The sequence below is a fragment of the Xenopus tropicalis genome, chromosome 1, assembly GCF_000004195.4.
Source record: "Xenopus tropicalis strain Nigerian chromosome 1, UCB_Xtro_10.0, whole genome shotgun sequence".
In the NCBI taxonomy this organism is placed as follows: Eukaryota; Metazoa; Chordata; class Amphibia; order Anura; family Pipidae; genus Xenopus; species Xenopus tropicalis.
In genome coordinates, this window is record NC_030677.2 from 32055948 (window position 1) to 32070995 (window position 15048).

Consider the following 15048-nt stretch of genomic DNA (forward strand, 5'->3'; position numbering starts at 1 on the left):
TATCTCACTGTGAATCAGCATTCACTAACAACAGCAGTGAGTGAAACATTGACACTTTTCTATTCCTTGACAGTTGAAGAGGTAACTGAATGCCTCACTCTTTGCTGCATGTGCTTACCAGGTTCTTGTAGTACTACGGTATAGACTAGGGGCAAATTACATACATTTGTACATGTTATTTGTATCTGAGTAAAGAGCCCTAGAATCTCCCACCGTTTCCTTAAGATAGCAGCTGCCATTTTAGCTTGGTCTCTTTAGCTTCCTGCTGTACCTCTAGCCCTTGGTAGGATAGATTATATATTCTGATGGAAGGGGAAGTGAATTCTTATCAGAGGAGAGAGAAAGAGAGCCGCACAGACCCTAGCCCTGGAATGAAGGATTTTTCTGAGAGAGGAAGTCAGATACCAAAGTACATGTGTACAAAAAAGGAGACAAGACATCCTGTGTTTCTTTTCATAGAGGACTCAGTGCAGCATTTCTGTAAGTGCTTATGGCTGATTTTACCTTCTTCAAAGCTTTCCCTTTTTTTTTATTGAGAAACAGTACGCACGGAAAGACAAAGCTGTTGTCAATTTTGTTAAAATCAGGATATTTTTCTTATGCTCCAGTCTACCCAGCCATGCCCCAACTAATTTCATGCCATGCCTCTCGAGTGCAGGAAGCAAGATGGTTCTGCTAAAGCTGAAAAATCTGTGTTTCTTGCCTAATGTAGTACTTGCATTAAGCAGAGATCCATTTCCTTGCAGGTGTGCAGAAAGCATGCTGTGTGTTGTTCCTGACATTTCCGCATTTCGAGAGGGTTGGAGATGGGTCCGTCAGCCAGTGCAGGTGCCAGTTACATTGGTCCGGAACGATGGTATAATCTATTCAACCAGCCTTACATTTACATACACGCCAGAGCCCGGGCCTAGACCACACTGCAGTGCAGCTGGAGCAATCCTACGAGCCAATTCAAGTCTCCTGGCATCCAATGAATCCAACACAAACAGCGAGGGAAGTTACACAAACGTCAGCACAAATTCAGCCAATGTCACATCATCCACGGCAGCAGTAGTGTCCTAACCATAGACTTTGGACTCTGGACTTTTACATGGAAGGACATGTATAATGAACATTTGGGTTCTTTGTTGGTTTTTTTTTTTTTTTTTTGTTTTGTTTTTTTTTTTATAATGTGCTTTCATGGGAAAAAAAGATTCTCCATTCTAGTTCGTGTTGCCTGAACCATGTTACCTGCAAGTGCCGAGAAAAAGTAGAAGCCACAATAATAAAATGAAAAGGAAAAAAAAAAACTCCACTGCAAATCTATTTTCGCTGCATTTTTAGTTTTACAAAAATGGGCAAAAAATAGAAAATGTGGCTTGGGCGAAACCTTCTGCAAGCTAGAGAAGCATGAAGATAACATAGTTTTTACGGACCAAGGAACTTGTATAAGCTTTAGTCAAAGGTACATTTTCACCATACCTTTTTATATCACAACATATAGTACACTTTTGTTACCAAATAGATTTTTTTTCTTTGTGCTCTAAAGTATGGTAAGGCCCCTCAAGCCTGCGCATACCTGTATAATCTAATTACCATACTCTTCCAGTTAAAAAAAAATGATATATATATATATTTTTGGTCAATGGCTGGAACTGTTTTTTGTTTTTTTTTGTTGTTTCTTTTTCTCTTTCTTAACTGAAGTCTTTTTTATTAACTGAAAAAAATGTTATTTCTGCATTGTAGAACCTTGTAAAGGCCAGCATATTTTTTTTTTGTAAGACTACATGAAGTCTCTCTGCAAAAGCTTTAAAAAAAATCGCCTCTACCTTGCCTGCAATACAAACTGTGTCTGTCAGTAGTGCTGTGTTCAGTCGTCATCTGGTATTTTCTGTTTTTTGTTATTTGTTGTACACCTGTTCTTATTTTTTTTTTCCCCTCGCAAGGAAAGTTTCACTAGCAGATATGTTACACTTAATTTGCTGTGAAATTATCTGCATTGCCTGCCCCGTTATTAGGATCTGAGCAGGGGCAATGATAGGCATGTGTTACTGTGGTTTGAGCACCAGTTGTAATGCTGTTTCTACTGTGTGTTTGTGTCCATGAATAACAGCCCAGTGATTTTATCTTTCCCTCTCCTTTTATGTAAAATTTCAGGGTTCTAATTTGCCAGCAGGTTATATTTATACAAACTATAGTAGCATTTCTATAGCAAACACAACTTTTACCAGTGCAGGGCAACAGTATATTATATTTTAATTACTTTAAAACACTTTCATTTTTTGGTGTTACTGTTCGTGTAAGTATAATAAGTCATAATCTCTAGCATCTTAACTTCGGCTAACAATAGGGTTGTAGTTCAGAATAGTAGAACAAATTGTCTTATTGCTTTGCTCGTATCTGTCCTTACCCTTTAGGTTCCATGATGCAGAACTGAAATGTTTGCCACCAGTCACATGATTCAAACAGACTGAGAGTAGGGATTGTGTCACATAAGGCAGTTGGCCATATCATTTACCCAGCAGGCAATCCTATTGGCCACATGCTGGTTACGCCTATTCCTGTCATTGGTGGGTTTTCTTGCACCAGTAGCTGCCTCTGGTTCTCTCGCCAAATTGCTCAGTACTTTATAGCAATCAAATGCACTATAAGTCCAGGCTTTACTCTGAGTTCATTAAGTGTAACATATTTGCAATGTACCTTTCCCTTTAACTGTTTCTGTGGTGATACTAACAGTTACCCTATTCATTACAGTGAAGAGGTTAATGTATTTATAGAGACTACTCTTGGTCCTAGCGTACCTGAACAACGTACACACATAATTCACGGCATTTAAACAATCACATTCATTTCTTTTTTTTATCCATGTTGGAAACAAATATGGATCTATTTAATTCTTTTCAGTCAGAATTCATTTAGGTGTTTGAGGTTCTGATGAAGTTTTCAAAATCTTGTATATATCTTGTATTAAGTGTAAGTTAAGTGTTTTTATTACTTTTTTTTTTTTTAAGGTAAATTGTTCCCAATGATGTTTTTTTTCCACAGGAAGCCCATACAAATAATAGGAGTGTTGGGGGTTTGCTTGCTGCCAGGGCAGGTTTTAGTAGGCTAGTTTCAATGAATGGCGTAGTCTATGTATTGGATGGAGCACGTGCAGTGCTAATATTATAGATTCATTAATACCGGTAGGAACTAGTGCGTCGGCTGATTATCTTCGGCCGCAGTGCCGCTGTTACAAGTTGTTTGCTAAGAAGCTCCGGATAAATTGAATACTATTGTTTCCGATAGCTCTGATTCTGTTGTTACAGACTAAAGTAGGAAAGTAGATTGCACCGCTGCTTTTCCTACATTCGGATCAGAAACATTGAGTAGTTTGCCTTTCAGCTAGTGAGACCAAGCAGAGATATCGGTGTGTGCACGAGGGGTCCAAGCCTGGGCAGGGGTGCCTTGGGGACTCTCCACCAGATGGGAACAATGTTTACAAAACAAAAAGAACCACTGGTCTCCCTGAATCTGCACAGACGGTCATATATGGCTGTGGATCCAGGAAATATTAGTGATTTATCTGTGATTAGCATATATGTTTATAGGAATATACTAATGGTATCCAGTATTGTTTTTGCATAAACATCCATCTGATGGAGAAAGGACAAGGTGCATCCTGGGAGGATTAGCCACTTCAAGTGCAAAAACATTAAAAAAGCTAAAATTAGCCCTTCCTTAGGGCACTGGCACAGAAGACATTTTGATTGCTGCAGTCACCCCATTGGAAGCCAAAGTAACCAATATGTGTTTAAATGCTGGCAGCTGGTCCACATTTTACTGTAGCGCTGACCATGGCAAAGCAAAGTGAGTAGCACCATTTCCATTTCTCTATTATTAAAATCCGCTGCCGGCTGCTAAACACTAATCGCTGCAGTTTTCCTTTGTAAGATTACAATTTTCATAATGTCTAGTGTGTTATTCATGTTGAAAATGTTGCTTAAAGGTTGATACATACCCTTCATGTAACTTAATGTAAAATTGCACTTCTGGGCACTTAAATTTAATAATATGTACAGTTTTTATACTGCTCATATCATGAAGCTGTCATCTGAGTGCCCCATGCTCTTTGGCTTGTCAGTGGGTGGGTAGAATGTATTAATATACTAAATCAGGAAGCATCTCCGGGTGCTTTCCTGCTCAGGTCTATTAACTCATATTGAGCAGTAGGACTGAGCAGGGAAGTGTCAGAAGATGCTTCCTGCCCAGCCCTAGCCTGGCCCAAACAGCAGGGGGCACTCAGATTACATCTCTGTGATATTTGCAGTGTGAAAACTGCTATTGCAATAATATCTGGGAATAAATGTCAATTGCAAAAGTTACATTATATGGTTCCCCTTTAATTGCAGCAACACCACAGATAGCTGTAATATGAAAGTAGGTCTTAGATCACTGTCTGTTCTCATGTAAGTTCCTTCCCAGCACCAGTAGCATCAGGGCCAGTGTTTGGATCGTATATACATTTATTGTGAGTGCAAGTTTCCCTAGGAGACTGATCGCCCCCGGCATTGCTCCCACAGGAGGCCGATGCTGGCCGCACATTACTATATATAAATATATACACACATATAGAAATGCCAACAGTGTTCGTCCATGATCCATCTGTAAGTAGTTGTATATCCTTAATGTCATCTGTTTCATAAAAAAAAAAGAACAAAAACAAAAAAAAAGACAAAAACAAAAAAACACAAAAAACGTATTTCAGTTAATGTAGATCTGAGCCTAAATTCTTGCTAACCCACGTAGCATCATGTGCCTTCCAGGTTTACTTCTTTGTAACATTAACCAGCAAATGTTTTCAGTGCTCAAAGAGCATTTTGTTCTTTTCTACGCGTCACAAAAATCCTTTGTTGTTTTTTTTAATTGCAAATGAATGAATTATTTGTATTTGTTTCCTTGCTGATTCATAGGCTATATTGCTCAGCGTAGCCAAACACTATATACCCGTGTACTCAGTGGTGTAAAATCGCGGATAATAAGAAAGTCCCCTGAAAGCTGGGACAGTGTTTCCCCCGCCCTCCCGAAATTGTTGCTTTATTTTACCATTTGCCTTTGTAACGTCTTGTATTTTTATATGCCATTTGTATAGAAACTGAAGCTGTTTTTCGCTTTTAGAAACAAACTGCCTTGCCTCATCTCCGTCAGTGACCAAGAACCGATTTCATTGTGGCCTTATATCTTGGTTTTCCTTGTACATTGTTTACTGGAATTAACACTCAAAGCTGTTCCCTTTGTCTCGGCCGTCGCTCTGACGCGCTTGTGTTGTGTGTTTTGTGGCGTCGCCTCGTGGTGTCTCGACCTGTGCTGTGTCACTGTTTCAATCCCACATTTTCTGTTGTCTCTTTCTTTCTAAATCGTGGCAATGAAGTTTGCAGTTACCAAAGTATCATTGAAGCATTTACCAGTTATCAGCCTATAAAGAGGAGTTAGGTCGGTGGAGCTGGAAGGACAACCGTATAACTTGGTTAAAAGGGAAATATTAACTTGTTCAGTAAAAGTAATCAAAGTAATTAATTATAGGGGTTCAGAAGCAGTTGGTGGTGATTTATGAATAAACTAAACAAACCTGCTGTTCAGGGTCCCAGCCTATGTTTCAGCCATATAATGTCACAATGGAGGATGTTCTGTGAGATGTGCCACCAAGTGCATAACTAATGGCATCCCAGGTAGCTTCTTATAGATTGGTGGCCAGGGAGGTCCAACCTGAAGAACTCATCAGCTAAAGTGCGGAATTACAGTTTGCTCTTTTTAATCTTCTTGGAAGCCCAAGTAGTAAATACTTGTGTGCTCACTGAGTCGTGTATCTCTGTAATTGTGTCGGCAACCACTGTGCCTCTAAAGGACTTCTCCCAAGTGAAATTTCCATTAAAAGGGGAGTCCCTAATTATTCCTGGGCCATCCAGTGTGGCTTTCAAACATAGACAGGCCCTAGTACAAAAAAAAACCTGTCACGCTTCTGTTTGCTAAGATGTATCCAAAATATTTGCCTTTAAACCCAGAGGGCCACCTGAGCTTACACATGCCTTTAATATGACTCCAGCCTCCAGTGTTGGTAATGTCAGAGCCCGTCAGTACCAGCAGAACTCGCCCTGTAATGTTTTCTCTTCAGTGGTTCAAACACTACAAAATGCCATGTAATTTGCATAGGTTTTCTGAATGATTGCTAGCTCTCTAGTCTTCCACGTGCTGCTTTGTGCTTCAGCTTTCCGTCTGTCCCTTTAGACATCTGTACAAAAGAACCCTGGTATATTTTCCCAGCTGTATTAGGAGATTCTTCTGCTGCTCCACCACCATAGTGTCCTGTACTGTAATGATGGGCAGCCATTTCCTTGTCACCTAATGTTTCCATACCTGTTTCAGGGGTCATATAACTAAACGGGACAGGTTTTGTTCTGATTCCAATATTTTATACACTGCATTTGCACTGCTGCTGGAGTTGTCTAAGAATCCAGGTATTTATTTCTTTCTCATTAAGGAAAGTGACTTGTTTACTTTGATACCTTGCTGGACAGCAAAGCTTTATAAAAGGGGAAATATACCGGGCTTCAAAGATTTTCTGTCCGCCTATAATAGCATAGCTTACTGTGCATGCAGCCATTGCAAATGGCCCTGCTGCTGCTGCCGCCCTATGGCATTTTTTACATCTTAGCAGCAGCAAGCAATATGGCATGTTCTTTAGCAGCAGTACGGCATGTATGTGAACACCGAAAGCCATGACTTCTGGAAATAAAACAGAAGCTAAAGCTGGCCATACATGGGCAGATTAAAGCTGTCAATTTAAGTCCTTCAAACCTATTCACCAGCTTATCTGCCTGTGTATATAGGGACCCCCCCACGTTCCTACCCGACTGGTGTTGGGCAAGTTTGATTCTCCTGTTGGATCAGGGACCGTATAGACTCATTGATGCGATTCTCTCCTCAGTGGCTCCTATACCCATTGTAATTCAATTTGGCCCTAGGGCAGCGGTTCTCAACCTGTGGGTCGGGACCCTTTCACAGGAGTCGCCTAAGACCATCGGAAAACATATTTATGATGGTCTAAGGGATAACTTTATGGTTGGCGGTCACCACAACATGAGGAACTGTATAAAAGTGTTGTGGCATTAGGAAGGTTGAGAACCACTGCCCTAGAGTGACCTTAGGTGGGCATATCAAGGGAAAGATCTACTCGATTGGCGACTTCGTCAGTTGAGCGCAAATCTTATTGTATTTGGCCATTTTAAGTCTTGGATCTGTGGTATATTTCCCCTGCAAATTGGTGATGTGTGTAAATCTCTCTGTAATCCTAATAAGATACACAGGAAACTCTGTTTAATGTGTCCAATATATGGCAAACTGTGTGCATACCAAATAATTCTGTGTTTCTTGTGAGTATTGAACAAATGCAATATGCCTTTTTGTGCCAGATTTGTTACCTTTTGTTGTAAACACTTCATTGTGGGATTGAATGGCAGCTTCATTAAACACATTAACTTCCTAGGTGCCATTGCAGCCGCCGCCCGGGATGGAGGTGAGCAATGATCCCTAGCTCTGCTCTGGCACCTGGAGTTAATGGGGGGTTCCGGGTGACCCTGTAAGAACTGAATTCTTGTCTTACTTGTTTTCCTGATCGTGTGTTTTATTGCGGTTTCTTCAAAATGCATTTGAATGTTTTAGGGATTCCTGCAATTGTAGCACAAATTTGTTCTGTTTTGTAATGAAACCAGCTTATTTTTCAGACCATAAAGGGGTATTATGTACTAATGTGCCACCTGGTTTCTTAGCAATAAAATAGAAAATTCAGCCACTTTTTACCATTTTTTTAAACCTGCTCAGTTGCTGTTTCATCAATAGAAAAAAAAAACTTTTCATGCAGTATGGGCAGTTTCAATAAATAAAAAGTAAAATGCAAGCCATTTGAAGTGTCTTATTTGAACACAAAGTCTATTGAAATTATCCTTCCTTTGGTTGGAAGCCCAGTGAGTAGCCTTGGTGTCCTGTGTACCAGCATCACTCCTCCAACATGTGACTGACACCATAAGGCATACCCGAGGCATACCTACTACTTATCAGTACATATGGAACCTCTATAATGGACCAAAATACACTAGGTCTCATTTATGTGCAGTTGTGGCCCCCACATATTCCCCGCAGTTGCACATAAAACCACTCTCATTAAATTTGATTGAAAACTTCTGTATAGTTGTGCTTGGCACCACTTAGCCCTTCCTGTCTTTTTGTCCCAGTTGACCGCTGCTGCGTTTGTTGACCCTGGGGAACTTTGGAGCCACTGCCATCTTCTGACCAAGCAGCAGCTTCAGGCTTTCCTTCGCACCCAGCATCAATAGGTGCGGCACACTTGTGCCGGAAGAACCTGGTGCAAACATGCGGAGAGGTGCCCGACAGACCATCGTGCAATTCTGATTTGTGAAGAAATATACAACAGTTGTAATTTTTGCGAATCAGGCACAATTGCAGTAGGCGCAGCACAATTGAGGCAATTCCCCTTTGTAACTACAATGATGATGGAATTTTGTGGAAAAAGAAAAAAAAATACACCGATTGTGCTCACAATTGCACTTTGCTCATTGCGCTTGCGGCGGTACATGTGCCCTATTGTTGTTCTAGTGAGCCATAGTAACAGAGGCATTGCATTCACGACAGCAGACCAGGGAAGCCAACAGCTGTTTTTTTGCTTTGATGGCACTTGGAATAGATGCAATCGTAGCCAAAATTATTGGCCCCTTTGGATTTATTTGATAACTAATGCACCAGTTCTGCCTAAGAAAAGCAGAGAACTGTCCATGGAGGTGAGACAGAAAACTGAAAGAATGACAGTGTTGGGGCTACAAGTCCATCTCCAGAGAAATTATTGTTCTGAACTCAGTAAGACTGTAGCTGATCTCGTGGGCATGGACACAATTAAAAAAAAGATCAGTGGCCGTAGAATTGTTAGAAACGAAAATCTCAACTGCTAGAAAGGTTCAAGCTGACCTTTAGGCACAAGGTACAAAAAGTTTATCTTGCATCGTTGACAGCTCAGCGAAAAGGGGTTGGATGGTAAGATACCCATTAAGGCCCCATTGCTGACAAAGAATCATAAGAAAATGCCCCATAACTTATGTGAACAAGCCAAAGCCCTTCTGGAAGAGTGTCGCTTGGGCAGATAAGATGAAGGCAGAGCATTTTGGCAAAGGATATCATCTTATGGAAGAAAATGTAAGCCATCTGTCTTTAGGGATGCACCAAATGTGGTTTAGAATTCAGCCAAATCTGAGCCTTTTTCAGCCAGTGTTTGACCAAATCCAATTGCCTGCCAAACTCAATCTGACTAGGTTACACGGCCAGGAATATTGCAATTGTGGATTTTTCCTCCCTTTTCGCAGTGCTGTACAGTAACAGAACAGCCTGGGAACAATGCAAAAGTAGCAGTAGATTCCAGTTTAATGGGCATATTCATTAAAGTTATGTTATCGTTTTTAGTTATGTTATTGTTTTTAACAACAAATCATCTCCGTTGCAGTCATTTCTATACCAGTTGAAAATTTCTCTAAATCTCTAAATTTCAGAAAAATCTCAACACAATCTAGTTCCACAGAAGAAGTGAATAGCTGCATTCCGTGCCGTCAAGCCATTCAGGAGACATCTGGGTTTTCAAGATAAAAAGATGATTCCGCTTCCTATATTTATATTTATTGCTTTGGTACCTTCCTCAGTCAGAGCGGGAGGGATGAGACTTCTGATCGTGTTGTTAAATAAATCTCAAAAATTGTGGATGACAACAGCTTGTATCACAGTGCATCAATGGGCAGAGCTTTCATAACTGATTTGGCTTGCGTTAGATTAGGATATACATGAATCTTACACCTTAAGGTTTCATAAATGTGCCCCTAAGTGCTGAGACAAGAGGATGGAGGTCCTTGTCTGTAGAGCTTACAATCTCTATAGCAACTATATCATTTAGATATCCCTGCACCATGTCAGTATGACTAGAATAGAGGGGGCCATGGTCATCTTGTTGTACATCACTGCCCCTCGCAGTTCAGGCACACCATCAGTCCCAACCAGCAGGGGGAGCTGCTTCCTGGGTTGGTGGCCCACTGCAAGAAACCTCTTACCAGCTGAATTCCGCTTAGAGCAGGGATCCCCAACCTTTCTTACTCTGGAGCCACAGTCAAATGTAAAAGACTCTGAGAGCAACACAAGCACCATAAAAGTTCATGGAGGAGCCAAATAAGGGCTAAGATTGGCTATTAGGGGCCTCTATGCACACTATCAGCTTACAGGGGCTTTATTTGGTAGGAAATCTTGTTTTTATTCAACCAAAACTTGCCCCCAAGTCAGGAAGTTTGGGGGCACTGAGAGCAACATCCAAGGGATTGGTGAGCAGCATGTTGCCCCTGAGCCACTGGTTGGGGATCACTGGCTTAGAAGGACCATTTTTGTGCTGGCTTGTACCTAGCTGTACATAATTCTGTAGTCATAGAGGGAGATTTTCCACGAAAATTCTCACTTACATTCAAAACACTGAGTGATAATGCAGGAACGCTAGTTGTTTTCCACTGAAATATTACGCACATTAGCGAATGCATCTCCCTCGCTTACTCATTTCATTACTTTTAGTTTTCGTGCTTCATTGCAGCCACATTCATTATCGTTAGGGACCATTGTTTTCTGGTTTGTTGTTAAATGGTACATTAGTCACATTAATCAGACTGCTAGGTATAAAATATGTTTAGCTTGAATGGGTTCCTTGTGAGGCAAGTCCTGGGCCAAGGAGAAGAAAGGGCCGGTGTGCAGCTTTATGCCTTTACATTCAGGTTCCATTAAAACTAAATCAAGGTGCTACAGAATAATGCAGACTCATCTGTCAGGCTGTAAAACTGACCAATCATTTGCTTACGCTTAGTGCCAGGGCTTCACTCTTTAACAGTGAAAAGGGGGAAACCACTAAGTACCCTAAGTTTGACCCTGGGTATCTGTAGGATGGAACTTTCCATTAGCCATTATTCCATTAGCCATATACTCTGTGTTACATACCTGCCTGAGGGCCGGAGTTTCAAAAGTAGTTGAAATTTGCAGATTTCACTGTTTTATCCTACTTTATTAATGGAGTCCATCATTTTTATGAAGATGTTTGATTCTTATCCACTTAGGACATTGATTTGTCACTTTGCCCTATTTATGAAAATCAACAGTTGATCTCGGAAAGGCCATTGGAATGAGATTTCATTTATATTTTGCTATTTTGATGACATTTTGAAAGGCTAGACACACATGCACTTCCCTCCAATGGAAACGTTCCCATACTCTATAAATAGGCAATCCCAAGGTTAGCAGTTTCTGACTTCTTGCCGCTCCTATGTCTGAGCTCTCATCCACAAACAGCGCAAATCTGTAAGTCAATCTCCCATCAGCACCAGGGGCCATGGGTATCAAACCCTGCATATTATTCTCCACCTCTCTACAGTACACACTGAAAAATATACACCACAAACTACGCATTCCAAAATCTTGTTATATGCTGGAATGGGGGACCTCATGCCCATGCACAGGATACACAATTCTAGGAAGTGCAGAGTGGAAAGTGAAAGTAATACCCTTTGCATGCCTAAAGCATAGAGAGGCAGGGCAGGCAATATATGATTGACAGATGAGATTGTTAATTACATTTATAACAGGTATGGATGTTTTAATAAGAAAATAATTTGGATTTCATAATTTAGAAAAGTAATGAAACCTGGGAAAATACAGAATTCGTGCAGTTGGTTGATTTGTCATGAAATACCAAAAAAACAACTTTTTTTTTTTTTCTTATTTGGATGTTCCTAAACTGTAACCAATGTTTATAAAGAGTTTCTAAAGGGTTTAATATGTGTGCTGCTGAGTCCAGGGCTGTGGTGAATAGGAGTTTATAGGTTAGAGTAGCCTTTTGTGATTTTGGAACATTGTGGCTAATTAATGAAAGTACATTTGTTCTATAAAATAGGAGCAAAGTGTCCCAGGGATGGAACTGCGTGACCTGCTTATTCTCCCCTGATATCTACGTCTAAAATTAGACGGACTGTTAATGAATAGCGAAGCAAGTACCCCATACACTATGCACCTTGTGCAATAAAGTGCAACCGGACATTAAATAAGGTTTCTCTAAATAAGGTCACGGGGATTTGTAACCTATGGGTCAGGATCCAAAATCAGTCCCTGTGCTGTTCCAGGTGGGTCTTCCCAATCCCCATAAACAGAGTTAAAGGAGAACTAAAGCTTAACAGAAGTAGGGCAGAAATGTTATACATTATGTTTTGTGCTTCTGTACCAGCCCAAGGCACCCAGAGCCCTTCAGCAGGGAAGATCTGTGCCCCCAAAATGCCCCAGTAGCCCCCCATCTTCTTTTCTACTGATTCCCTGCACATACTCTGCTTCTTCAGTGACTACGATTAACGTGGTTTATGAAAAAAAATGCCTGTTAGAATACATGTGGATGATCTGAGAGCAAGGGTAGATGGGAAGTACTATGGTGTTGAATCATTTATTAGATATCAAATTGTTCAATTCCTACCAGCAGGGCTTCTGAGATGCATCTGATTTCTGCGTAAAGCTGCCCATACACTCACCTATAATTCATATGAAACTAATGTAACTAATGGCTACCTGTATGGTGGGCCGACCATCCAGACCAATATCTATGTCTTACGGATACCAGTCAGTTCATTGATTGGGCAGATAAGAACATTTCTAACATTGTATCTGCCAGATTAAGGCACAGTATGGCCCCTTGGATACGGTACAGGACAGGGCAGAACAAGTGCCCTGTGCACTGAATGACTGATCAAGTTACAATTGCTACAGGAAGCAGCTTCCCCCCATCTGCCTTTATAAAAGGTTCCATAACACAATGGCAAGGCTATGGGAGGTGATAAAGTGCTTGTGGCCTGGAAGCCGAGAGACTGGCTGAACCTGCAAGCTGAGCCGCTAACAACTTCATAGAAACCAGGTTGGGCTTTAGTGAGCAAATACAAATGGAAGGTCTTTAAAATATCTTGCATTTTGCAAAATATATTTGAAGAGCAAAAAATATCTGAAAATTGGAAAGGTTCTTTGGGGAAAGTCAGGGGGATTCTCAGGTTTCATTGCAGTGAATCAAAATCCCAAATACACCAAACCCAAATCTTTAAAACCACGTGACTTTTCTTCGGACAAATCATATACAAAGGATTCTGGGTTAGGCTCTAATTTTCATTGGCTGTTACATCTGTGTAGCTTGTTCCTTATGTCGGTCGTCTTGCATGCTTGGCTTACACGTGGACCAGCCCAAAGATTTGTTGCATAGCCTACCATTTGACAGAGCTGGCATCTAGCTGGAATTCTGGGATACATACTGCATTGTGGGTAGAAAACAGTGCAGTTGTTTGCACTTTGCCCTTTAAAACTAATGAGGCCCCATACACCATTGAATCCAACACTCCTGATTAGAAAGTCTGAAGACTGTACCCAAGCCATGGGCTGATTTTGGGGACCCCTATCTATGCTGGGTAGTTTGGGTACAGCTGAGCTGCAGGCAATTTACCCATTAGCTGGTCCAGTGGGACCATAGGGGGTTGTTAGCCAAGCTCTGAGATGACCTAATGCCCTAAGTAACAATATTGAGTCTAAACCCAGTTGGTCCCCCTATATAGGCATCTAAATTTGCTCTCTGTTTTTGTTACAGACGGGAGATTCTGCCCTCACTGCCGCCCTGAGACAGCCTACATGAGGCCATGCCCCACCCCAGCGCCAGGCCAGGACGGCAAGGCGCCCTAGGCAATCCGGCCAGATTGGCCTGCCCTCCCCCTCCAGGGCACACTTATGAACGCACATGGGGTTACTGGGCCAATGGAGAGGGGTGATGTGGTGGGGGGAAAGGGCACGGAGCTAGCGGTAAGTGAAAGGAGAGGCACCTGCCTGGCACCCCCCCCACTCTGTTGCACCCTAGGCAGATGCCTCTTATGTCTACCCCTAGTTCCGGCCCTGCCCCACCCCCTTGCACCTATTATTTTTGCACTCCACCAGAGGCGAGCAGGGGCGGCATCAGCTGGAATAGCTGGAATTCTTATTTAAAAGCCAGAATTTCAGCTTTAGTTACCAGGAGCGGCTTTTAACCGTGGAACTGCCACCCGAGGCCAGTTTCTCAACCCATGGCAGGAGCGTCGCCGGTCACATAAATACATTAGCACAAGAAAGCAGTTTATTAAACGCTGGGCCGAGCAGATACAAACGCCAGTAACATGCAAATAGGAATGTAGAGCAGAATGTCCGTGCATGCAGATGCGCCACTAGATGGCACTATGTATATGCAATAAGGCACCGCTATATGGCTGTGTGAGGCCCATTAATCATGTTGGCAGCGTCGCTCTCTATGTAGTTTCTGTCTAATCCAAAGGCACCACAGTCTTCCCACGGTATATTTTAGAATAAAGGATTTATAAAGGCGCGCAGCATCCAAAGCTCCTAGTGTAAATCATGGAAGATAAAGGCTGAAGGTCAGACAGGTGCACAGAATCACATGGGTGTTGGAACAAGCTGAACCCCCACAAATATTGATTTGCTTTCAAGCAAGGACAAATCCACAAGAACACGTGACAAAATTTTCTCCATTTTTTTTCATTTCTGGGAATTAATCAAGTTGGTGCAGTTCCAAAGGCAGGGCTAAGCACAGCAGGACCAATATATAGATATATGTTTGCAAGGTGCCTGCATGTTTTTATTGTACCCTCTCTGTACCTTTGCTGGGACAATTCCCCTTAGTTTCCACTAGAGAAGGCGGGGCTTCAGGATAGGGACTTCCTGGTAATGTAGGATGTCCTGCGCCAACATGCCCCTGGGGCGGGGGTAGGAATAACTAAGGCTGCCGCCATGCCTAAAAACCTAGGTTGGCATCCCTCTGTGCTTGGCCCCTGGCCCACCCCCAATCTGCCTAGAACTTATCTTATTTCTTCCTGGATATGCTCCATAACCCTCTCATCAGCCATCGCCACATCATACCTCCATCCATTTTCCATCATCTCCCTGCCC

At 41.9% G+C, this 15048-nt stretch overlaps 1 protein-coding gene across 3 annotated transcripts in view; it reads left to right on the top strand.

The window, feature by feature from the left end:
* The window catches only part of rbpj (recombination signal binding protein for immunoglobulin kappa J region), a 62590-nt gene extending 52817 nt beyond the window's left edge, over positions 1–9773 (top strand). For 2 of the 3 annotated variants that reach the window (XM_018089590.2, XM_031895355.1), the window contains exon 11: positions 747–7912. In XM_018089590.2, the coding sequence (XP_017945079.2) occupies positions 747–1062 (316 nt within the window). In that variant the 3' untranslated portion in view covers positions 1063–7912. Of the gene's footprint in view, positions 1–746; positions 7913–9569 lie in introns of those variants that run through there. The other variant, XM_031895356.1, reaches the window with a different exon arrangement.
* Positions 9774–15048: the final 5275 nt, after the last annotated feature.